Genomic DNA, 24,754 nt, shown 5'->3' with positions numbered 1-24,754 from the left:
ACAATCAAGAAGGTTATCTTTTAACTGAGAAAACTGTAGATCTGTCAAAACACAGACAAACGAATTTCTGGGCAAAACATCCTACAGAGTCGCAAACAGTATAAGATTTTTAATCAGTTTATATCGTCTAAAAGGATTATAATGAATTAATGAATATCCTCATCTGCTTACAGTTTGATTAACCAGGGAGATAATATTAAAGAAACGATTTGTGGGTATTTGTGGGGTTCCATGCCAGCCCGTCTGCCGCAAATTGTTCTGGAAAGGACGCAGAGGGATGTTGACAGATAAGGTAGGAGGATGTTGTTTTGTCCTCATCTCTCTTTGCAAACATTTTGTGTTTTCTATAAAAGTTTATTTTTTAAAACTTTAAAATATAAGAATGAAGAATAATATTGTCGGGGTAAACTATTTATAGAATTATACAGAAATTAGGAAAGTGGAAGCCTCCACTCGAAGGCACAAAAAAAAAAGAGATCCGAAACCATTCTCAACAATTATAAATATGTTCTTATTTTTTAAAATTTTAAGAATTTTATATAATAATAATAATAATAATAATAATGATATTATTATTATTATTATTATTATTATTTATTTACCCATTTACTTGAATGATAATCAAAAACATATTAGAATAACTTATTTCATATAATTGGTATATGACATTCATGACCTGACAATTCAATCCTCAAGGGACAAATAACCTCTGGGCCCTATGACATCATATGTGACAATGAAAGCAACGAAAGGGCACCCTCACCGAAACCCCTAATCCTCATCTTGCTTGCCACGTGTAGACTGTGATTGTCCTACTTCATCAAAGACATTTACCCACGTGTAGATTGCCATGTGGCTTGGATTGAGAGAGGAGAAATTGGGAAGAATATGGAAAGAGACTGCAAAGGTGTTTGGTGGGTAGATAATAATGAGAAAGGATTATCTAAAATTAATTAAGGATAAGAATAATGCTAAGAGATGATGGATTAATTTATGTGAAGATGATTTTTTTTCATATTGTTGGCATTTTGGCATTTAGATCCCTCTAGAGGTATGAACAGTGACAGGAACAACTGATAATGAAGTTTCTCTGCTCAGCAGCCCCATTAATGAGCTGCAGTATCCAGACAGGAACAGCTGCTTCTGCTACTAAAAATCTTGTTTTCATCAGCTTACTTACTTCCAAGTTAAAGAATTCCATGACAGTTTCTTTCTAGTAGCAGTGAAGAATAATTACCATCTGGCAATGAGTGTGATCTTGTCGTTCATTAATCTTTGAAGTGGGGTTTTCTACTATCTAAAACATTTAAGTAACCATGGCTTCAATCGCTTGATATGCCAAGAAGAAGACTGGACGATCATATTAGGTACCAAAGAGTAAGTACCCATTTATTTTAATATAAACTTTCGACAAGCTATTACACAACGCCATCTACTTATTACAAAGCACTACTACTAGTAGTAGTAGTAGTAGATGACTAGTAGTAGATGCTTAGGGTTCGTGATTCAGTGCTGCCATGGAAGTGCAGTTCAACAAGTGCTTCCAGGTCCTCCAAAATAGAAGTGAGGGCCAATCGTGGCAACATCAGCCGGGTTGTTTCCTAACTCATAGCATTGTGGTGCTGGTGTATATGGAATAAGATTACTTGGGGCATCTACGAACTGCATGCTACTGTCTATCACCTTCATATTACGCATATAAGCTGCCTTTTTATAGCCTTCAGAAGGGAATCTACCACTCCCCATTGGCGCATAAGTTACTCTTGGGTAGTCATAAGAAGCAGTTTCTCCTCCCCACTCGATCTTGTCAGTGTAATTAGCTAGAGAGTTGAAGAGGCTATTTGGCCAGTACCTAACTGGTACATAACCATTACTGTCTTCGTACCCGAGCCACCAATGTCCAGTGCTGTAAGCCTTATACATGGAAATGGTGATTTCCTCTTGAGTTCCATCGTAATCAGAGACCTTAGGCAATATCATTCCAGGAGTTATTGTACGGTGTACTTGGACGAACCCACATTTAGTGTTATAGCAGTCTACGGTTACGTAACTATCCGCCTGCCACACCATAGAGACATTAGTTGATGGTAACAACGAATGATCTTTACTAAAAGATTAATGGGAGCTTTTTTAGGAGTTACTGTAGAGTAAACGAAGAGCTGAGTTTCAGTGCTGCCTCCGTGATATGCTGGATATACCTGCAGTAAAGATAATCCACTCCTATATGATAGAAGAAGCTAAATTTCCACGAACTGATCAAGTAGATTAGAACACTTGTTACTTACATGCCATCCGGCTTCTATAGAGTTAAATACAGGGCCACTATGAAGCCGGATGGCATGTAAGTAACAAGTGTTCCAATCTACTCAATCAGTTCGTGGAAATTTAGCTTTTTCTATCATATAGGAGTGGATTATCTTTACTGCAGGTATATCCAGCATTTCACGGAGGCAGCACTGAAACTCGCCTCTTCATTTACTTTACAGTTAAGTCCTAAAAATGTTCCCATTAGGGGGGTTAGTCAACTTGAAGTCTGAGATGATCTTCAATCGCATGACGCCCTTCAACACTTGAAGTCGTTAGTAGAACGCATATGACATTTCATCTGGATGTAGGGGATGAAGCGGTCCTTCATCTCCACGGGTTAACATCCTTCATCTCAAAGAAGGCCATATTTGATCTTCTTTGAGATGAAGGACGCGCGACGCTTACTTTTTCCTCTCTCTCCTCGCACCCCCTCTCTCTCGCGTCCTCAGTTCCCATTTTTCTTCCTCTCTCCCGCACTCCCTCTCTCGTCTCCCTGCACCCCCGACGTCGCTGCTGCCTCTCTTCTCTCGGATTCTCGTCTCCGGCCTCCATCTCTGCTCCCTCTCGTCTCCGACCTCCCTCTCTCGGTCTTCTCTCGGACTCGCCCTCTCTTTCGCACCCCCTCTCTCGTCTCCGTGCCTCCCTCTCTTTTCTCAGACTCGCTCTCCGTTTTTCTCTCTCCCTTCTCTCTCTCTCTCTTATCCCTCTCGACCTCCCTTTCTTCTCTCTCTTCTCCCTTTCAGCCTCCCACTCCCTTCTCTCTCTGGCTATTCTCCTTTCCCCCAAAATACCTTCCGATTTCATTCGATTTCCCCATTTCGATTTCGATTTTGACATTTGGGCATCGGTTGCTTAATTTCTAGTTCGATTAGGCATCGATTTACCCATTCGGCATCGATTTCACCCTTCAACTTCGGTTTTCCCCAAATTTAGAAGGTATGACTAAACCCTTATTTTTTCATTAAATTAGTGTTTTATTTGATTTAATTTTATTTTCAGTGCCTAATTGAGGGTTACTTGTGCATAATTGTGGGATTTAGGGTTACGGTTTAGGGTCTAAATTCTTGATTCGTGTTAGGGATTATTTTTTGGGTTTGGTGCTCGACATTTAAGGATCATGTAATTAGGGTTTAGGGTTTATGGTTAAGGATTTAGGGTATTTTAGGGATTATGGTTTTTAAGGTTTAGGGGGTTTAGGGTTTTTAAGGTTTTGGGGGTTTTGTGTTTTTAAGCTCTAACGTTTTATGGGTTTAAGGTCTGGAATTAGGGTGTAGGGTTTAGGGTTTAGGAATTTTAAGGTATTAAGTTTTGGAATTAGTTTTTAGGGTTTACAGTTTTGTAGGTGATAGGGTTTAGGGTTTGATGGTTTAGGGTTTTTAAGGTTTTGGGGGTTTTGTGTTTTTAAGCTCTAGGGTTTTTTGGGTTTAGGGTCTGGAATTATGGTGTAGGGTTTAGGGTTTAGGGCTTCTATGGTTTAGGGGGTCTAGGGTTTAGGGTATTATGTTCTGGAATTAGTGTTTAGGGTTTAGAGTTTAGTAGGTGATAGGGTTTAGGGACTTTAGGGTTTAGGTTTTATTAGAGGTTTTTTAGTCCAAATCAAACAAGGTTAAGTTGCCTACACGGGCGTCCATTAGCCAATGAAACCCGACCCCCATCACTTACGAGGTACAGTTCGTAGTGACTGCGAAGTTATATGGGGCTCTTCCAGGGGTGTTCGGTGAATTTGGACTTGATGTGTGTGTTTTCTCATTGTTTAATGCATATGCAGTAGTGAAAATAGTTTAATTAATTTTGAAATTTTGAGAATGTTGTTGAGGATTTTTTAAGTGCTATGGAATGTTTTTGCCATGTGGTGAGGAGATTCGGGTGTTATACGTATCCACCACATGGTATTCTATTTTTTATGGTTTGTGTTTCCGTGACGGGATTTTTTTTTTATGTTCCCTTTGTATGTGCTTTTTGCATGTTTTACTCAATCGATACAAGCTATGTTTGATGTGAATCATTGTTCCACGTTCTAATCGTGCCAACTTGTTAAACACTGACTCGTGATTACTAAAAACAAGAAACCCTCATATGTGATTTTTTCTTGGTCTGTTCATCTTCTTTCATTTTTGTGGTAGTTTTCTTTTCTTGCTCTCTCAGTTATTTGTTGTTTTCATACAAATGAACATTTCAATCTACCTTGGATAATATTTGCAGGCATGCCATACAAAAGCAGAATATGAGGAATACGGTGCAAGTATTTGCAACACAAACCCTGTCTTTAAAGGGATGTATTGAAGTTGGCATGATTTTCTTTATGGCAGTTTCTTCCATCTGCCCAATTGTACACATTTCAAACAACCTTTCTTACTCCCGCCTGACCAGTCAAGATATCTTCTTCATGGCCATATACCAGTATACTGACCTATCTGCAACTTGTCATTGGAAATATACTATGAACAAAAGGTTCGTTTCGAGCGCAGGTATTCCCGCATTGAAGGTTGTTAAGAAGCTGTTGCCTGTATACCCTTTGTAGGTAGGGGTTTTGGGTACCGTAGCCATTAGACATGACGCTAAGATGAATGGTATTTTAGCATTCTTCTTAGTTGATTCAGAATAGCATTTTTTGTATTGATTTATTTCATTAGGAGGAAGTTCCACATTGTAAAAGATTAATATATTCTTTTTTTGTTCATTTAAATTTATTTAGCTCAGATTGGTATTTTTTTATCAGAGGGAGTTTTGAGAATTTAAAGTGAATTATTGCAGATTGATGGGACGCTTAATTCCTCGATATTTTCTTGGTGGAGGGAAATTTATTTCTGCATTAAATGGTCCGTTTAATTTCTTCCCTGCGATCAGCCATGGATATGATGGGATTACTAAAATCCAAAAATACCTTTCACGTGACTAGTGATAGGCTTTCCAATATATACAAGGGTGGGGTATTAAACAGAAGGGGAACTAAAAAATCTTAGTTGTGTATGTAATTAGGTAATTTTACTTATTTATCGTTTTACTATTTATTAAAATAAAATGGAATGAGATAATACCTATTGTTTACCTGTTTACCCATTTATGGATAATATAAGGGTATTCTTGTAATTTTATATAATTAGGAAGATGTTGTTATTTATTTTATTATATAATTTTTTACCACCTTCATATATTATAAATATTTTCTTATTATTTAAAAGTTTTCAAGAATTTTATATATTATTATTATTTATTTACCCGTTTACGTGAATGATAATCAAAAGCATATTAGAATAACTTATTTCATATAATTGGTATATGATTCATAGACCTCATACCTATATGTGGGAGTGGCCCACTTATGACATTCATGACCAGACAATTCAATCCTCAGGGGACAAATAACCTTTGGGCCCTATGACAACATATGTGACAAGGAAAGCAATGAAAGGGCACCCTCACCAAAACTGCCTAATCCTTATCTTGGTTGCCATATGTAGACTATCATTGTCCTATGTCACCAAAGACATTTACCCACGTGTAGATTACCATGTGGCTTGGATTGAGAGAGGAGAAATTGGGAAGAATATGGAAAGAGACTGCAAAGGTGTTTGGTGGGTAGATAATAATGAGAAAGGATTATCTAAAATTAATTAAGTATAAGAATAAAGCTAAGAGATGATGGATTAATTTATGTGAAGATGATTTTTATTATATTTTAGGCTTTGAAATATCATAAAATTGAGGTGTCAGTTGTCACAATAATTATAAAACTCAAAATAGCGGTATTGTGGTGACTGATGTATAAGAATTTTGTGTATGTGGTAAAAAGTAAATAGTTTGGTGTAAGTAACCAAAGGCATAACGTCAAGATGGACAAGTACATTAGGGTTCATTCAGACCTGTTCAAATCACGTGTCACCAGTCAAAGAAGATTATCACCTGTTGTTGCAGAAACTTGAAAGAGAGTAGAAACCCTTCGTCATATTGTTGGCCTTTAGATCCCTCTAAAGGTCTGCCACAAATGTAAAACTTAGTTGTGTATGTAATTAGGTAATTTTACTTATTTATTGTTTTACTATTTATTAAAATAAAATGGAATGAGATAATACCTATTGTTTACCTGTTTACCCATTTATGGATAATATAAGGGTATTCTTGTAATTTTATATAATTAGGAGGTTGTTGTTATTTATTTTATTATATAATTTTTTACTACCTTCATATATTATAAATATTTTCTTATTATTTAAAAATTTTCAAGAATTTTATATATTATTATTATTTATTTACCCGTTTACGTGAAGGTACATGGTTCCATTTAATTTCTGGATTATTCCTTACTAGACCTCTCTAAAATTTTCTCTCTTCCGTAACAAACTAGACCTACTAGATAAAACGGAACTTTGCTACATGTAGAATTAAAATATATTAATATACTATTTAATTAAATAATATATTATATTAATTAATGATTGCAATTTATTGTACATTAATACAATAATTACATGTGACAATTAACTGTCCACTGATTAATTATAACAAATAAATAAATAAATAAATAAATAAAAATTAAAAATAACATAAATGAATATAATAAATAAAATTATTTATTTATTAATAACATAAGATATATTTTAACATAAAAAAGAATAATTAAACAAATGTAATTGATCAAATGCTAACTTTAATAATATTTTAATTACCACTCTTAAATCACTAATTTAATAGAGTAATAAAAATGAATATAATACTATATATTATTTTATCAATAAAACATGATTTATTTTTACGTATTATTAATTAATAATATATTTCAAATAAATTTAAAACCATTGGTTTAATTAATTATAAAATGGGATAATTAAACCAAAATAATTGATCAAATACTTACTTTAATAATAATTTAATTACCACCATCAAATCACTAATTTAATATAGTAATTAAAAAATGAATAAAATGAATAAATAAAAATATTATTTTATTAATAACACAACATGGATTTTTACGTAGTATTAATTAATAATATATTTCCACAAAATTAAAAATGATTAGTTTAATTAATTATAAAAATAGGATAATTAAACCACAATAATTGATCAAATGCGTACTTTAACAATATTTTAATTACCAGTCTTAAATATATAATTTAATATAGTAATAAAATTAATGAATATAATAAATAAATAGATATATTATTTTATTGATAGATTATTAATAACATATATATAATTAAAAATTAAAAAACATGCTTGATAATGAACTGGTTTACTTGTAATAGTCCATAATTTGTAGCATAAAAGCAAACATTTATGCCTTGGAAGATAACAACGAGTTCGTGCATTTAATATTATAATCATCAAGTCACTAGTTTAGTACATGTGAACGACAAGATACATGTTCAAAAGCAATAAGATACAACAATCAATAATCATTCCACATGCGAGTCGCTAAGGCATCTTGGTATTGTGAGGCTCATGTGGATTGTAATACACGTTGCCTCCAAATATTTGTTGATCGGTTGTCTTCATCCATAAGACTATAGCTATCATCGCTATCTTCATCACTATTTACACCTAATTTGACCCATCACCTGAATCATCATCTTTCGTTTCAAACATATCATTGTAATCCTTTCTACTTATATAATTATGTAATATACAACAAGAAATTATAATTTTTATCTGGATCTTATAAGAAACTGAGCGCCTTTAAACATTTGAAATCAAGCTTTTAAAGCACCAAAAATTCGCTCAATAGTATTCCTCAAATATGAGTGCCTTCAGTTGAATAATTCTTCCGGTAAGCTTTTTGAAATTTAACATAAGATTTGTCTAGTGTCTTTTTCATATACAATGGACCACCAATCCCACAAGAACATGGTACATGTCTATTGCAATGGCAGAGATAGTATCTTCCAATGGCGAACAAAATACTTGTGAATGCAAACATAATTGCAATCTTTTCTTCGTATGTCATAATATCCATGGAAACCTACAAATACAATCGCTACAATCACAATTACAACTACAAAAATAGTTCATGTTTCTTCCTAAAAGTCATAAACACAAACACGCCCCTATCTTCAATCATAACCTATTTTCAATCACACCTCTACACAACCATATCCATTCAGACATCCATTTTCATCCACATTCCCACACTCTTACCTTCAATCACAACCCTACACAATCATATCCATTCACACCCATATTGTCCACATCCATACTCATCCACTATATTCATCCTCACAATAACAACACAACAATCATGAAAAAAAATCTCAACCATAATGACATTCATAAAAGATCAATGATAAGTCTTACAATGTCATAATTCAAAAATCATCATTAAAATAAAAAACACTCATCCCAATGTAGATAGTGCACTTAAAATCCTTACTACAATTAACGATAACAAAATTTAAGCCACTCGAGTTGGTCTTCCACGATCATCTTCATAAACATGACCTTCTTATTTGGCATCTCCAACCATTCAAGCATGCGATACTTCAACTCTATCGACAGGTCCGAGATTTCCAAGAGAGCTTCGTACCAATCATTGTTGGTATTCACATCTTTAGACTTGATGACATCCCTAAATGCCTCAACAATATCCTTCATTGCATCAATGAATCTGCTAGTGTCATCAGTGGACATTTCAGTTCTCTTTCTATGACAAGTTAAAGGTGACGGATTACCTCTTCGAGACTGCTCAGGTGGCGACTCATTCCTGCTAAGGAATGGCGATGGAGTATCCTTACCAACATTGACATCCTCGAGCTCGTCCATTAGTGCCCGTTCTGACTCACGGAGGAGATCATCGCCCAGATCTACGCAAGTTTGACTTGTTGTCCATGTGGCTATTGAGTTTCCCGCTACAAAAGTCAATTTGTTGTAAAGTGGGCACCCTTCACGTCTATACTTCTCAACTTTTTTATGCTCCTACAAGAAAAAAATATCTTTTAGATGTCTTGGAATAGAGTTCTAGTAATGCAAAAAAATACAAAATATTTTGTCGTAAAACATTATTTACTGACCTTGATGTAGTCTTGCCATATAGAATGACAAGCAGTAACTCGTTGTGTAGTTGCATCCCAGTCAAACTCACTAGTGTTGAGACAGCTTGTTACTGTTTGGTAAGTTTTCTTCCATGATTCTGTTCGATTCTTGAGCTACTCACAAGTTTTTTTTATTGACTGCGTGTTGACATAGTCCATATACACCTCATCCTTCTAAACCCCATTGGGCAACTTGTTCCCCGTATTGACCTACTCAACCAAGAGATCGAGCATTTTTCTGTCATCTTCGAAGGTCCAAATGTCATATGATCGATCATTTTTTTGTCTTCTTCCAGCCATATATAATCTAAATCTGAGATAGTCCTCATGAAAAAAAAACTTAAACAGACAACCTTAACCTGTCCTAGTAACAAGGGACACATCGAAACACAAAAAACATTGAAAAAAATGTAACATGGAAAGATCATTCCATAGCACTTCAAAATTATTCAACAACATTCTATAACATTTAAAAATTAATCAAACTAATTCCATTGTAGATGACTAAAACAATGCAAAAACACACTCATCAAGTCACTGAAGACCCCTTGGTAGAGCCCCTTATGACTTTGCGGCCACTACGAACCATACCTCATCAGTGATGGGGGTCGTGTTTCGTTGGCTAATGGACACCCTTTTGGCGACTCAGCCTAGTTTGAATTGGACTCAACCCACCCTCCATTACCCAACATATCCTAAACCCTAATCCAAGAAAATACACCATACTAAACCCTAGCCCCTTCAAAACCCTAAACCCTAAACCCTAATTTTAATTAACCCTAACCCTAATTCCAGAAAGTAAACCATACTAAACCAATACCCTCAACACTAAAAACCTTGAGCCCCAAACCCTAAACCCTAACCTCTCGAAAACCCCAAACTCTAAAGCCCTGAACCATAATTTCTATTAACCCTTCCTGAAGACTGAGAATCCTATAAAAAATTACCATAAACCATTAACCCAAAACCCTAAATACCCTTAACCATACCCTAAACCCAAAATTATACCCTATAAAGACAAAATTAAACCCTAAATACCATAAACCCTAACCCTAAATCCCAAAATTATGTAGTAATTAAACAATCAATACAGATATCACATACAAAAATTAAAATTAAATCAAATACAACAGTAAGTTAATAAAAAAATTAGGGTTTAGGGTTTCCTTCTGAAATTTGGGGAAAATTGAAGCCCAATGGGGAAATTAAGGGAAATCGAAGTAGAATTGAAGAAATTGATGCCAAAATGGGAGAAATTGAAGGAAATCAAAACCGAAATAGGAGAAATCGAAAAAAATCGGAAGGATTTTTAGTGGAAAAGAGAGTGAGAAACGAGAGAAGGGAGCAAAAGAAAGGTAGAGGTGAGAGGGGAGGAAGGTCGGAAGGGAGAGCAACGCTGTTGTGGGCCGAGAGCAAGAGGGAGATGAGAGAGAAAATTTCACCGAGAGCGAGAACGAGAGGTTGTAGCACGATGGGAGGCCGAAAGTGAAAGGGAGAAGGAGACAGTGCCGAGTGGGAGAAGAAAGCGGGAGCTAGAGGAATAAAAAAATTTGGGAGGAACAAAGAGTCACGAGAGGCAGAAACTTGCGTCCCAACGAGTTCAAGCAGATGAATCAGGAATTTAGGTGGGAATCCTGATTCAGCCGCTTAACACTATAGCCACTTCAAGTGAATGATTTGCTTCACTCACCTCAACCTGGCAGAGGTGCACCACTAATGGGTTCAACCCCCCAACCCCACCCCCGAGACAAGTAGGGGTCACTACTTATATCGATTATTTTAAAATAAATAATTTAATGTAAAGATTGTAAAGCTTAATATCTTATTTTAATATTAGCATTCAGTAAATTTATATAGTATTCATATTTTATGGAGGGGAAACCTAATGCAGAATTATTTCAGTGGCAGTGCTGCTCATCTCACCTTTCAAAAAAAATATTTTCACTCATAGACCAAGTTTAAGTATCTTGGTTATTATCATCAAAATTAGGATACTTGGAGGAGTCTTGAGCCTCAATTTCAATACCCTCTTGCCTTCTTCTAGGGAAGGAGAGGGGTAGTGTGTTGCCCCTTTTGTGAAACATATTCTTTTTTTTATAGATTATGACATCACAATGACTTTAGATGGGTGAGTAGGCAGCCAAACCTGGTTAAATTGGGTTCATTTGGACCTGTACATGAGAGTTGAAGAAAAACTCAAGAACTTATTTGAATAAAGCCCAAATATCTTTCTGTTTCCATTGCCACTATTTCATAGAATTGGATTTAGTTTGGCACTTGACAAGTTGAAGAAGGCATAATGCAAGGACCTATCCAAATACGAATTTTTTTAAAGAGTAGAAACTTGCTATAGAGAAACATCATATTAGGTACCAAAAAGTAAGTACCCATTTCTTTTAATATAAACTTTCAACAAACAATAACCATGAGGCTAGTGCGCAACACCAAGATTACTACTGCTACTATTACTACTACTACTAGATGACACTGTATTTATAGTCATAGGAAGGTGTTTACAATGACTACAATGCCCTTAGGGTTACATACTTCAAAAGAAAAAAATATAGGAGGACATGCACCAACTTGCATAATTATAATTTAGTGACATCTCTATATAAGTTCTCCTTATTTACAAGACATGACACCCCAACAAACAAAGTCTTCCAAAACCCTCAATTATTAATCTCATCCAATAGAATCTATTTGCATTCATTGCATGCACCAAACTGAAGTGACATGGTTGAAAGCAAACCCAAGAGGTGTAAAGTTAATATTCCAGTTGGGACTTTGGATCTTCATAAAATCTATCTGATGTTTTCTCACTCAGTTTAACGAAAACTATTTTCAGAAGTATATAATGACAATGATCCCTGACTCACTACTGTTTGATTCTGTCATAAAGAACTGTTTTATTCATATAATTATGTTAAAACATCACTTGTTTTTTTATAAAACCAGTGACCACCTTTGAATGAGAGATTCGTCCCGTGACTGGTATTTTTGCATTTTGGGTACATTCTGTCATATCCATGGCCGATGCCGAATACTAATGTTTGTTACCAACCAATGCTGGTAATCTGTATAAGCAAAAAGAGTCAACAGCAGTATGTTATTTTATTTTGATGTTTTGTTCGTGTTTTGAAGAAAGACGAAAAGTTTCTTCGTAATTGTTTTGCTACCAAATCAATACTCTGTCTAATCGTGCTAATGATGCCCGATTCTCTCATACTTCTAGGAAGGAGCAGAGACTCCGTCGCCACGGCTCGTCTGCTGAATATTAGTTTATTCACGTTGCTGCTCATTTTGGCTTTCGTTTCCCACGGCTTCTGTGGGGTTTTCGATGTATCTGTGGAAAGAGTATGTGAAGATGAAGAAATACCTTGCATCTGTGAACAAGCCCCCGGTGACGACGATCACGGTGAAATTTTTAAATGCACGCTGTCTATTATAGCTTTCAAATGTTTAGTTACTTTTTCTGAAGATTAATGCATTCAATTTCATTATGTGGAAATAGACCAAGGCCGGAGATGTTTTCGATTGTGTTGATATAAACAAGCAACCATCTCTGGATCATCCTTTACTCAGAAACCACACAGTGCAGGTACAAGTTTTTCTATCACTTTTTTCCACTCTCCAGCCAAGAGAAAACAAGGTGGCCCCTACTATGGAACCCAAGTGACAATAAACGTATGGAAGCAAGTTATTAATACCCAAAACTATGAAGTATTCAGTCTTGCTCAGTTATAGGTTGCCAATCGTGGCCCTATACTTAACACTGTAGAAGTCGGATGGCAGGTATATCCATCATTTCACAGAGGCAGCAATGAAACTCGCCTCTTCGTTTTCTTTACAGTAAGTCTTAAAAAAACTTTCATCAATCTTTCAGTAAAGATATTTCTCTGTTACCATCAACTAATATCTCTATGGTGTGGCAGGCGAATGATTGCGGACCCAGAAGCTGCTATAAAACTAGGTGTGGGTTTGTCCAAGTAGACAGAAAAATAACTCCTAGAATGATATTGCCTAGGGTCTCTACATACGATGGAACTCAAGAGGAAATCACCATTTCCGTGTATAAGAATGACACCTCTGGAGATAGGTGGCTCAGGTACGAAGACGGTAATGGTTATGTACCAGTGGGGTACTGGCCAAATATTCTCTTCAACTCTCTAGCTAAAGATTCAAACAGGATCACTTGGGGAGGAGAAACGACTTCTTTTGTTTTCCCTCGCACAACTTATGTTCCAATGGGGAGTGGTAGGCTATAAAAAGGCAGCTTATATGAGTAATATGAAGGTGATAGACAATAGCATGCAGTTCATAAAAGGCCCAAGTAATCTTATTCCAATTACACCAACACCACAATGCTATAAGTTAGGAAACAACGCAGCCGATGTTGCCACGATTGGCCAACACTTCTATTTTGGAGGACCTGGGGGCACAGGTTGAAGCCCTAATCATCTACTAGTGTCATCTAGTAGTAGTAGTAGTGAGCTCTAATAAGCCTCATGGTTGTTGTGCACTAATTGTTAAGTTATGGAGCCTAATCAATGCCTTACACTGAGTCAGTACGCGGATCTACCTTTCCGGTAAGGTCGTCGTAGGGGTTGGAAGGGGGGCGAGGAACCCCTGAAAGGTCCACGATATATTGACTATTATTTTATTAAGGGCATTTTGTGATTATTATTATTACTCTCATTAGTTTGGAATTAGAACATTTAATTCCTAACACTAGCTTCATGGTACCTAATATGATGTTTCTCTATATCAAGTCTCTACTCTTTAAAAAAGTTCGTATTTGGATAGTTTCTACAGCATGCCTTCGGCAACTAATAGAGTCAGGTGCCAAACTATGTCCAATTTTGTGAAATAATGCATGCATTTGATACTATATTTATTACTGAAGTTGACATGGCAATGGAAACAAAAAGATATTTGGGTTTTATTTGAATGAGGAGTCTTTCTTCAACTCTTAGGTTTGGTTGCCTATTGACCCATCTAAAGTCATTGTGATGTCATAATCCAAAAAAATAAAAAAATATGTCTCACGAAAGGGGGTTAAAACACTACTGCTCTCCTTCCCTAGAAGAAGGCAAGAGGGTATTGGAATTAAGCCTAAAGACTCTTCTAAGTATCCTAATTTTGATGATAATAACCAAGATACTTAAACTTGGTCTATGAGTGAAAATATTTTTGTCAAAAACAAAGACATTTATGCCATTTTTTGGAAAAGGAGTCGACTCTCTATGAAGGAGTCGTGCCCATTAGTAGGCAGAAAGAAAAAATGAGTCAAACACGAGTTACAAAAAGCTTCTTATAAGGCGGCAGAGGGTGTAATTTAACGGTCTTCTTATAAGGATGGGACAAAGGTGTAATTAAAGAGAATGATGTATATTTGCTTATGTTTTTTTTTTTTTTTGAGAGCTTGTAGCCCTAAGGGCATTGTAGTAATTGTAAGTTCCTTCATCAACTATAAATAGAGGCTTAAGGCATAGGGTAAATCATTAAGTCTCCCTTCTTCCCTCTCAAATTCATTCTTAGACTTTTCTCTCTCTCTTCATCTCTTTAGTCGTCTCTCTCTCTTCTTTCTCCCTTCTTCCTTCTTCCTCTCATTTCTTCTCCTCTTTTTCTTTCCCCCTTCTTCCTTCTTCCTCTCATTTCTTCTTCTCTTCTTCTTTCTCTCCTCTCTCACCACCTTGGTTGAGGATATTGTCATGGGATCCTAAATCAAACATTGTCGAAGCCAGTTGGAAGAGAGAGGTTTGATAAAAATGTCTACAAGTTGGTTGACAGAGGGAATATGATGAACTTGAAGACATCTCATTCTTACTTTCTTGTGAACAAAATGATAGTCTATGCTAATATGTTTACTGCAATAGTGAAAAATATGGTTGTGGCAAAGTAAGTAATACATAAATTGTCTAATAGAAGAGATGGAGGTCAAGTTGAATAAATGTGCACATCTTTTAGATGATACTAAAGCCAAGTGATTCAGCACATGTAGAAGTCATGGCTCTGTATTTGGCTTCAGTAGTGGAGCGAGATATTGTGGGTTATTTCTTTGCAAACCAAGAGACAATGTTGGGTGGTGGATCACCTTGTTAGTGGGCAATTACCTCAATCTACATCAGAAAAGGCAAGAATATCTAGTGATGAGGGTTTTGAAAAGAGTAAGCCATAGTCTATGGTACCTTTAAGATATTGAAGAAATTTTTTAGCTAGTCTAAAGTGAAAAGTAGTGGGGGAATGCATAAATTGGGTTACAAGATTGATGGAGTAAAATATATCAGATTGTGTTAATGTTAAATATTGAAGGGCTCCTATAAAACTTCTATAGTGAGTAGGGTTAGAGTAAGGGGAACTTTGAAAATCAAGTTTTGTGTTAGTGGCAAGAGGAGTTCCCAAGTGCGCATGATTTCATCCTTACTTGAATTGAAATATCTTTTAAGTATTGAGCTTGATAAAGAAAAATATTGGCGGGCCTTCTACGTACTTGAATGCCTAAGAAAATATCTAGTAGGCCTAGACTTTTTACAGAGAAAGTATCACTTAGTGCTGTTTCAAAAGTTTGAAGAAGCAAGGGTTTTTCCCGATGAGGATAATGTCATCCACATATAAGAAATATTTTAGAGTCCACCAATCTATTTTATTATTTTTATATTTTTAAATATTATATATTTTATTCTATCTTGAGAAAATATTTAAAAAAATTACCTCTTTAGTAATTAAGAAATTATTATCATGTCATCAATTACTATTTTTAAAATATATAATTACAATAAATAAATAAAATATATAAAACATAGATTTATAGTTTATTTTTCGTCTCTCATCCATTGGATAGCGTTTAGGGTTTAGGGTTTCTGACTTTTGTGAAATTATATTTATCCATATCAATTCCGCTAAATTAGCGACATGCGGTGAATAGATTAATGCACAAACACCGCATAGATTAATGCACATACAGGAAAAGAATGTTATTACATGTCCGATTGTAAACAAAGCTCTAAAACAAAACAACTAGTTAAATAGGAATTAAAAAAAATAACATGGAATAAGACTGAAGAGACATTATAGACATTCAAATCTACATAAATTGCCACCTTCCACAAAAGATACCTCATTTATGCAAATAATCCTTGATTTAATATTTAAGATTCTAACTAATCTCTTTCATTTAAAAGAATAATTTTCTTCAAAAATGTTTAAGATATGATGCAAATTAATTATTGATAGGCCACAAATCAGTGCCCTTTCATCTACTATATCTATTTACTCAACCTTCCAGGTTCCTTCAAGCACAATCTAAAGCATCCTTTGCGCACGCTTTTCCTTTAATTTCGATGTTGATGTCTGGTAGTTACCCAGTTAGATAAATACAAGGAAGAAAAGTGTGTGCTCTTCTTCTTCTCTTTGTTTACTTTCATATGTTCTTCGACATTTTTAGAAACTCACTTTGCTGCTCAGCGAGATGTCTTCTAAGTAGCAGTTTCGTGCTTCTTTCTCTAACGTTTGGATATCATCGACGAAATCATCTAAGCTCAGTCCAATTTTTATTTGTATTTTTCTATGAAATGGCATCTAATCAAGTGTTGATCCATACACAACTCTAAAATAATTTGTGGGATCATAAGTTCATTTCACATATTAAAGTTAGAAGTAAAACTAAAGTAGGGTTGGTATTGAGCCAAACCGATTCACAAGCGCTTGAGCTCCACTCGTGCTCAAACTTGGAATAAGGCTTATCAAGTATAACAAGCTAAGCTCGAGATTTTACGATCTAGGCTTGTTAGTTTGTAAGTCAATTCGTTAGCATACTTTTTTTTTATGAAAATACCTTTTATCCTAATTGTTATCGATAATTCCCTCTTTAGTTGATTGGTGATTGCTCTTATTTACCTCAAACCTCAAAAAAGACCGATCGTTCAGCCCTTTTGGGTTCCTCAACATCCGATGTTACTACTTGTCAATGGAATAAATGCTATTTATAGAGAAATTTACTCTTTACTATTAGGTTTATTAAATTGACTGTTATACATTAATATGCTTCATTGCAAAGTCTTAGACTCATCTACAATAATGTGCAGTTAAATGGTACTAAGCTTATCACCAAATTCTTTATATTCATTTTTTTTCGAATTTATGGAAAAGAGAAAACCTTCATTGACTTGTTTTAATCAGACATGAACCATTATTTATAATAAAGGAAAATAGTAGAGTCCAATTACAATTAAACTACCCTTGTCCCAATTACACCCAAACTCTAACACTTAAAGATAAGTCCTAGCATAATTAAATAACTCAATATAAATAGAAGACTGACATAACTAAACTACCTTTAATATTGAACTCTTCTATGAGACCTGCTTTCATAATAATTTTGGCTATGTAAGACTTTTTATTATGTTACACTCATCATGCCACCTCACGTGATCATGGTAGGTCCCACCAGCTTGTGTGATCATGGTGGATCCATATCTTACGGGTTTGGGCTCATCTTCCAACACACTTGGATATGTGGGTTTTCCTTGGTCGTGTGGGTTTGGGCCTATCTTCCAACACTCACCCTCAAGTTGGGGGTGAAAGAATATCATGAACTCCCAGCTTACTGCAAAAGGTGTATAGGATCTTCTCGTATACAATGGCAGTCTTCCATATCTACCAACACCCCCCCCCCCCCCCCCCCCTCACGCTGGTAGTCTCTTCCATGAGGCCTAGCTGGCATAAGATAAGTGAGAGTAAAATCGCTCTAAGTCGTATGACATCGCTCCATACTCTAGTCATAACCCATGCTAGATGTAGGACACACTCCAATCTTTTATAGGTAGTGGGTCTATATGCAGTGCTCAAAAATGTAATAAAACTCCTCCATCACCGTGTCCCTTCACAGGACACTGACTCTCAAGTGGTAGGAGTAATAAATGCAAATTAAGGGGGTAATGGGTAATTACCCAAAAGATAATATTTTGGGACACATGAAATAGTCTGCAGTGAGTTCATCAGTAAATGAGGAAGTAGCACAAAATAGTATGGTGCAATCAAGTAATAATCCAAGATAATAATTTAGTAGGAGATAGAGAATCGAGTGATGCTTCCAAATTCAAAAAAAAATTCCACCAAATTCGAGTATAATTCAGCAAATTATGCAGCTCAAGGATTAAGCTGGCTTGCTAAACTCTTGTGCTTCCAACAATAACAGTAATGGGACTCGCACAATGGGCTCTGGCCTCTTCATATTCTCAACATGAAGGTAGTGGTAAGTTGTTGAAGATCAATGCATGAGACCATTTAGTTACTGATTTACCAACAGTAAATATTCTCAATAGAAGCAACGTGCTTATGCAACAACGATTTACTGAGACATACTTGGCCAGAAAACTCTACTGATTTATTGATTTTGTAGCAATGTGACCAGCTTGGTTAGCTATTCTCAATAGCAGCAATGTGATTCTGCAGTAACATGACCAGCTTGGTCAGAAGAAATAAAAAATGAAACTTAGGAGATTAGTGGACTTAGGAGTCTGGTTCTAAAATAGAAATGGAAAAAAACTTCCTTGAATTGCAACTACTTGCGGTAGATTACTGGATCATGAAACTAATTGAACTTCTGTCATGCAAGGACTCTTCATACCACAACAACCTTTCAGGAATAGCAACAACGTTTGTCTAGACTTGTCTTCTGCCATTCAAGGATTCTTCATGCAGTAGCATCAACGATTGTCGAGACTTGTCTTCTACTGTTCAAGGATTCTTCATGCAGCAACAACGACCACGTCTCAAAGATGAAACCACCGGTGACAAATAGAACAAAAACACTGGATTATCTGGAAGATCATATGAGACAGACCCAAAAACTAACATCGTGTACTGGTTTCTACTTGTCCTCCTTGACTCCATCTCATTCAAAGACAATTAAAGTTCGTCGATGCAAAATAATCAATATTCTTCCAATGCAAATTTATCCTTAAATATATATCAGATTGATATGAAGTTTTCTCTTTCATAAACTAGACTTAAATACCTTTCATCCAAGTATAATTTCTCTTCATAAAATATAATTCTTTTGAGATAAATAATCTAATAGATTTCAATCTCTGTAATCTGGCCGAACTAAGTACTCTTTCTTCTTTAGCCAGCATGACTATTAACTTTTCCAAGATCAATATCTCCATATAAAAAACTCAGATAGAGAATTGGTTGAATAGGTAAGAAAATAGACTTATAGATATTTTTTTATATATAATTCTTCATATAAAGTTTAGTTCTTGATAGTATAAAATAGCTCAAAAGTTGAAGTTTTTTGTTGTTGCTCAAACCTCTCTTGCAGTCTGACCTCTGCTGCTTAAAATATCAATTTATTTTTTTATAAAATTATATTTCCAAAATTCGTTTTGGTTTGGAAAGTAGACTCGAATATCTTTTCCGTCAATATATAATATGCAATATTAAAAGTTTAGTATCAAGTTGAAAACGCAAAGAAAACAACGGATATAGAGACTGAATAGAGAAAAAAATTGATACAAACCTAAACTGCTAGAGATAATAGATAAAAAAAATGACCACATTATCTTTGTGGGTTGACCGATTCAACTCACAGAACCTACTTTGATACATTGTTGAATTTATGGAAAAGAAAAAAACTTCATTGACTTGTTTTAATCAGAGTACATGAACCCCTATTTATAATAGTGGAAAGTAGTAAAGTCCAATTATAATTAAACTACTTTTGTCCCAATTACACCCAAACTCTAACACTTAAAATAAGTCCTAGCATAATTAAATAACTCAATATAAATAGAAGACTAACATAACTAAAATACCTTTAAACTGAAACTCTTCTGTGAGACCTGCTTCCATAATAATTTTGGCTCTGTAAGACTTCTTATTGTGTAAGACTCATCATGCCACCTCATGTGATCATGGTGGGTCCCACCAACTCGTGTGATCATGGTGGGTCCTTATCTTATGGGCTTGGGCCAATCTTCCAACACACTTGGATATGTGGGTCTTCCTTGGTTGTGTGGGCTTGGGCCCATCTTCAATAATTTTTTGTATTTTTTTTTTTTGGTAGTTTTAAATGTATGATGAGCTTGAATCCGGCTCAAACTCGAGTTTAAACTCATTTAGAATTTTCAAACTCGAGTTCAAGCTCAAAGTTTTAAGGTCAAACTAAACTCAAACTTACACAGGTTTGAACTTCACTCAACACGATGCCACCCCTAAACAGAAGGATGAAAAACTATCCATCTGACTGAAACATGTCAAAGGCAAGGTGAAGGAATAACATAACAAAAAAAGGTCCACCCTTTATTTGGATTGAGCTTTGATAACTTTTTGTGTAAACTCACATACCCCTAATTATTAGAGAAAACTTAGCTAGCAGGAACTCCTAGGAACATCTCCATCATGTACATTTTTTTCTGGGTTTATCCTATTTTGCATCAAAGCAGCTTAAAAATAAAGAAAAAATTGAGTGATATTGTTAAAATTCACTCTCAACTTATTCACCCAATAAAAAAATTATGAAATTAAAAAAAAAATCATGAATGGGCAGCTCAATGCATGCAAATGTGATATAGTTATTAGCAATAAACAATTTATTTCAATTTGTATAGCTGATATGTATGATGTATCGGATGACCCATATCTTGTTTTGAAGTAGGCATAAGAGAACCTAACAGTGAGTTCAATGGACAACTCATTTCAATCTGACCCAGTTTAGGTAGCGAGGGATTTTCCCTTACATTTCGAGAAGCAGGGACAAGATTGACAAAAAAGAAAAAACGAAACTTAATTTTTTTCTCTTTCTTTCTTAACCCAAATAGAAGACAACCATATTAATGCTACCGACCTTGAATAAGACCCAAATAACCTTTATATTCCATTGATGTGTTCTTTAACAAGGTTTAAGGAAACTCTAATTAAAGGGGTTAATTATTCTTATATTCCTTAAATATGACATATAACCTCCGGTTTTTTATTAATTGCTACATATCTTATAGTATAACATAAATTACTTTTTTCTATTATCATTTATCGCTAATTTTGATTAGATAATTCTAAGTTTGACATATGAAAAAACAAAAAAATAACACATAGAGACATAGAAGAATGACTCCAACTCTCGGATCTAACATGACCCATATGAAATTAATTTGGGTTGAGTTGTTCAAATTAGATTTTTAAGTCAGGAAAACTATCGAAATGAGTTGTAAATTATGTAATTTGTTATTGTAATTATAGGAAACGATTTGTTTCCTTGATTTGTTCTTGATTTTAAGATCTAAATTGAATTTTAATTAGGTTGTAAATGTATTATAAAAAGCTTCAATGAGGAGCAGAATAGAAATCATCGGAAAATTCTGTGTATGTGTTATTGCTTTAGTTACTCCGTTTGACATGGTATCAGAGCGGGAGATGTCTTCTGTCGTCACCTTATACGAAGAAGTTGTCCTATAGCCGAAGACCAGAGCAACAACTCTGTCGCCAGAAGAGAAAAAAAAATAGAGCTCTGCTCTGCCGTCACCTTGAACGAAGAAGACGGTGTACGTTTTATATCTTTTCCTTCAATCGTCGCATAACACCACCAAATTCCACCACCCGAACTCCGTTGGAACCCACCAAACCGTTGCCAAACCGCCGTCGAAGCACCGCTCGGCTTTTTGGAGCATCAACAGCCCGGCGAAGAGGAAGAGCTTCCGTTGCCGTAGCTGTGAACAGAATTGCCATCACAGAAGACCGACAGAAGCTCCAAAAGCTGCCACCGCTCGGCCTCCCAGCAAACAGTGTCGTCGCCGAAACTGCGGTCGCTAAAGGAAGCCGACAACCTTGGTTTTTCTCTGCGATTGCCGACGGTCCCGTCGAATCCTTGTCATCGATTATCGCCGACGACCACAGACGACCGCACCATCAACCCCGTTGTTGTTGCCGACCACCACGCCGAAGGAAGCCGACGCTGCCGCTGCTGAAGAAGAAGGCGACAACTCCGATTAAATTTTTCCTAAGTTAGGAAAATTTAATCGAGCGCTGGCCCGCGCCTGTTACAGACCCAAAACCGGACTAGAATCGGACCAAACCAAACTGAATCGGACCCGAACTGGACCACAATCGTACCAGACCAGAACCGAATCGGACTAGTCAGAACTGAATCAGACCACAATCAGACCGGACCTGAACTAGACCAGACCGAACCAAATCGGACCGGATCAAACCAAATTTCCAGACCGGACCAAAAAAATCTGAATCAGCCCAGAGACTGACAATGGATAACTATCGTCAAATATTTGTAAAAGCTAACAACCGGGTATGCACTCACTGCAGGAAAAAAGGTCATTCACAACAACGTTGTTACAAGATTATTGGTTATTCAGAGTGGTGGGACTTCTCAAAAACACCTTTGAAAAAGATTGTTGGGGAAAAGCTACTACCTATAACGAATGTTGCCCATCCAGGTATTATCGGTAAAACATTAGTATTCTCTGCATATTCTAATAATAGAACTTGGATTATTGATACAAGTGCATTCGATCACATGACGAAGGATTCCAGTCAGTTAACATTTGTCCTACCTTCTCCTCAATCCGTTATTTCCACCGCCAATGGTAGTACCTCTCTTACTACTGAGGAAGGGTCAGTTATCTTGTCGAATAATCTTATATTAGATATTGTCCTTGTTGTTCCATCTCTTGAATACAATCGGTTGTCTGTTAGCCAAATTACTTCAACTTTTGCTTGTACTGTAACTTTCTGGCCCTCCTTTTGTGTCTTTCAGGACATTCTAACCCGAAAGATTCTTGGTTATGGTGTTAGACGGGGCAAACTCTACTATTTGGAGTTAACAGATAATGGGGGATAAAAAATCAGTCAGGCAAATCAAACTAGTAGTGAAGAAAGTGATCAAGCAACTATATGGTTATGGCACCGAAGACTCGGCCATCTTTCCTTTGGTTATCTTAAGAAATTGCGACCACAACTTTTTTCAGGTTTGAATAATCTGGATTTTCATTGTGACACTTGTGAACTGTCTAAGAGCCACCGCATCTCTTATTTACCAAGTTTGCATAAGAGTTCTGAACCTTTTGAGGTTATTCAATCTGATGTTTGGGGTCCTGCAAAGGTTCCCTCTGTTTCTCGAGTTCGGTATTTTGTGACATTTATTGATAAATGCACTAGAATGGCTTGGGTATCCTTGCTGATAAAAAAGAGTGATGTGTGTCTAGGTTTTTAGAAATTTCACCAAATGGTACACACTCAGTACCAGAAGCAGATTCGTGTTTTGCAATCTGACAATGGTACTGAGTTTGTTTATACGTCGCTTGGTAATTTTTTGAACAATCATGGAATTGGTCATCAAACCTCATGCACCTATACTCCCCAACAAAATGGATTGACAGAGAGGAAGAATAAACAATTTTTGGAAGTAATGTGTGCCTCTCTCTTTGGCATGAACATGCCTCGATTTTATTGGGGTGAAGTTGTTAAATCTAATGCCTACCTTATCAATCGAACACCTTCTCGAGTTATAGACTTTCAAACTCCTCAACAAAAACTGCACTCCCTAATTTCCATTCCCCATCTTCCGAATCTTGAACCCCGGGTTTTTGGGTGTACTGTATATATTCATATCCCAAAAGTCTTGCTAAATAAACTTGATCCAGTGACAAACGATGTGTTTTTTGTTGGCTATTCTGATTTTCAAAAAGGATATCGGTGCTATGATCCACACACCCGAAAGCTCCATGTAACTCTAGATGCCTCATTCCATGAATTACAACCTTATTACTCAGGGGGAGTCTCTCATAATTCTCTTCAAGGGGAGAGCTCAAGTGAAGAGAATGTTCAACAAGAGAATAACAGAGAGGCTGAGTTTACTGAGTTAGAAGTAGTGAATGAATTTCTTCACCAACTAGGTCGACATGATGTGCAACAAGACTGTGCTCCCAACCATGAAGTCAAGAATGAATCATTAATTTCTCCTGAAGAATCCTCAGAGTTGCCTCTGTCTGCACCATCAACTGAAGAATCAACCCAGAATGTTCCTCCTCAGGTAAATACGAAACATGTGTTTAATGAATCTATTGAAACACGTGTTCGTACAAAAAATATAATTCCTAGATATCCACAAAGATTGAATAGGGGAATTCCAAAGAAACAGTATGAACCTGATCTTGAAGCCAAGACAAAATACTCAATCAACAACTATGTGTCCTCCCATAGGTTGAGTAAATCGTATGCATTTACTGTTGATAAATTATCCAGGGTTTCTATTCTTAGTAATGTGCATGATGCATTGGCTGATCAAAAATGGAAAAAGGCAATGAACGAAGAAATGGAGGCTTTAAAAATAATGCCACTTGGGAACTTGTTTCACAGCTTAAAGGTGTGAAGACAATTGGATGTCGATGGGTGTTCACGGTGAAACTCAA

General features: G+C 35.8%; 1 protein-coding gene across 1 annotated transcript; it reads right to left on the bottom strand.

The window, feature by feature from the left end:
* Positions 1-1,530: 1,530 nt before the first annotated feature.
* On the bottom strand, positions 1,531-2,635 carry LOC137938483 (protein neprosin-like). The gene is made up of 4 exons (XM_068783433.1): positions 2,590-2,635; positions 2,286-2,362; positions 2,142-2,198; positions 1,531-2,058 (listed from the first exon to the last, which is right to left on the bottom strand). The coding sequence occupies exons 1-4, from the start codon at positions 2,633-2,635 to the stop codon at positions 1,531-1,533; spliced, it is 708 nt and encodes a 235-aa protein (XP_068639534.1).
* Between the last annotated feature and the right edge of the window lie 22,119 nt (positions 2,636-24,754).

The sequence above is a fragment of the Aristolochia californica genome, unplaced genomic scaffold, assembly GCF_029961685.1.
Source record: "Aristolochia californica isolate CCGP_79_NKW_82.1479 unplaced genomic scaffold, dmAriCali1.0.hap1 SCAF_8, whole genome shotgun sequence".
Classification (NCBI taxonomy): Eukaryota; Viridiplantae; Streptophyta; class Magnoliopsida; order Piperales; family Aristolochiaceae; genus Aristolochia; species Aristolochia californica.
The sequence above is the reverse complement of the archived record's forward strand: the minus strand, read 5'-3'. Positions and strand labels throughout refer to the sequence as shown.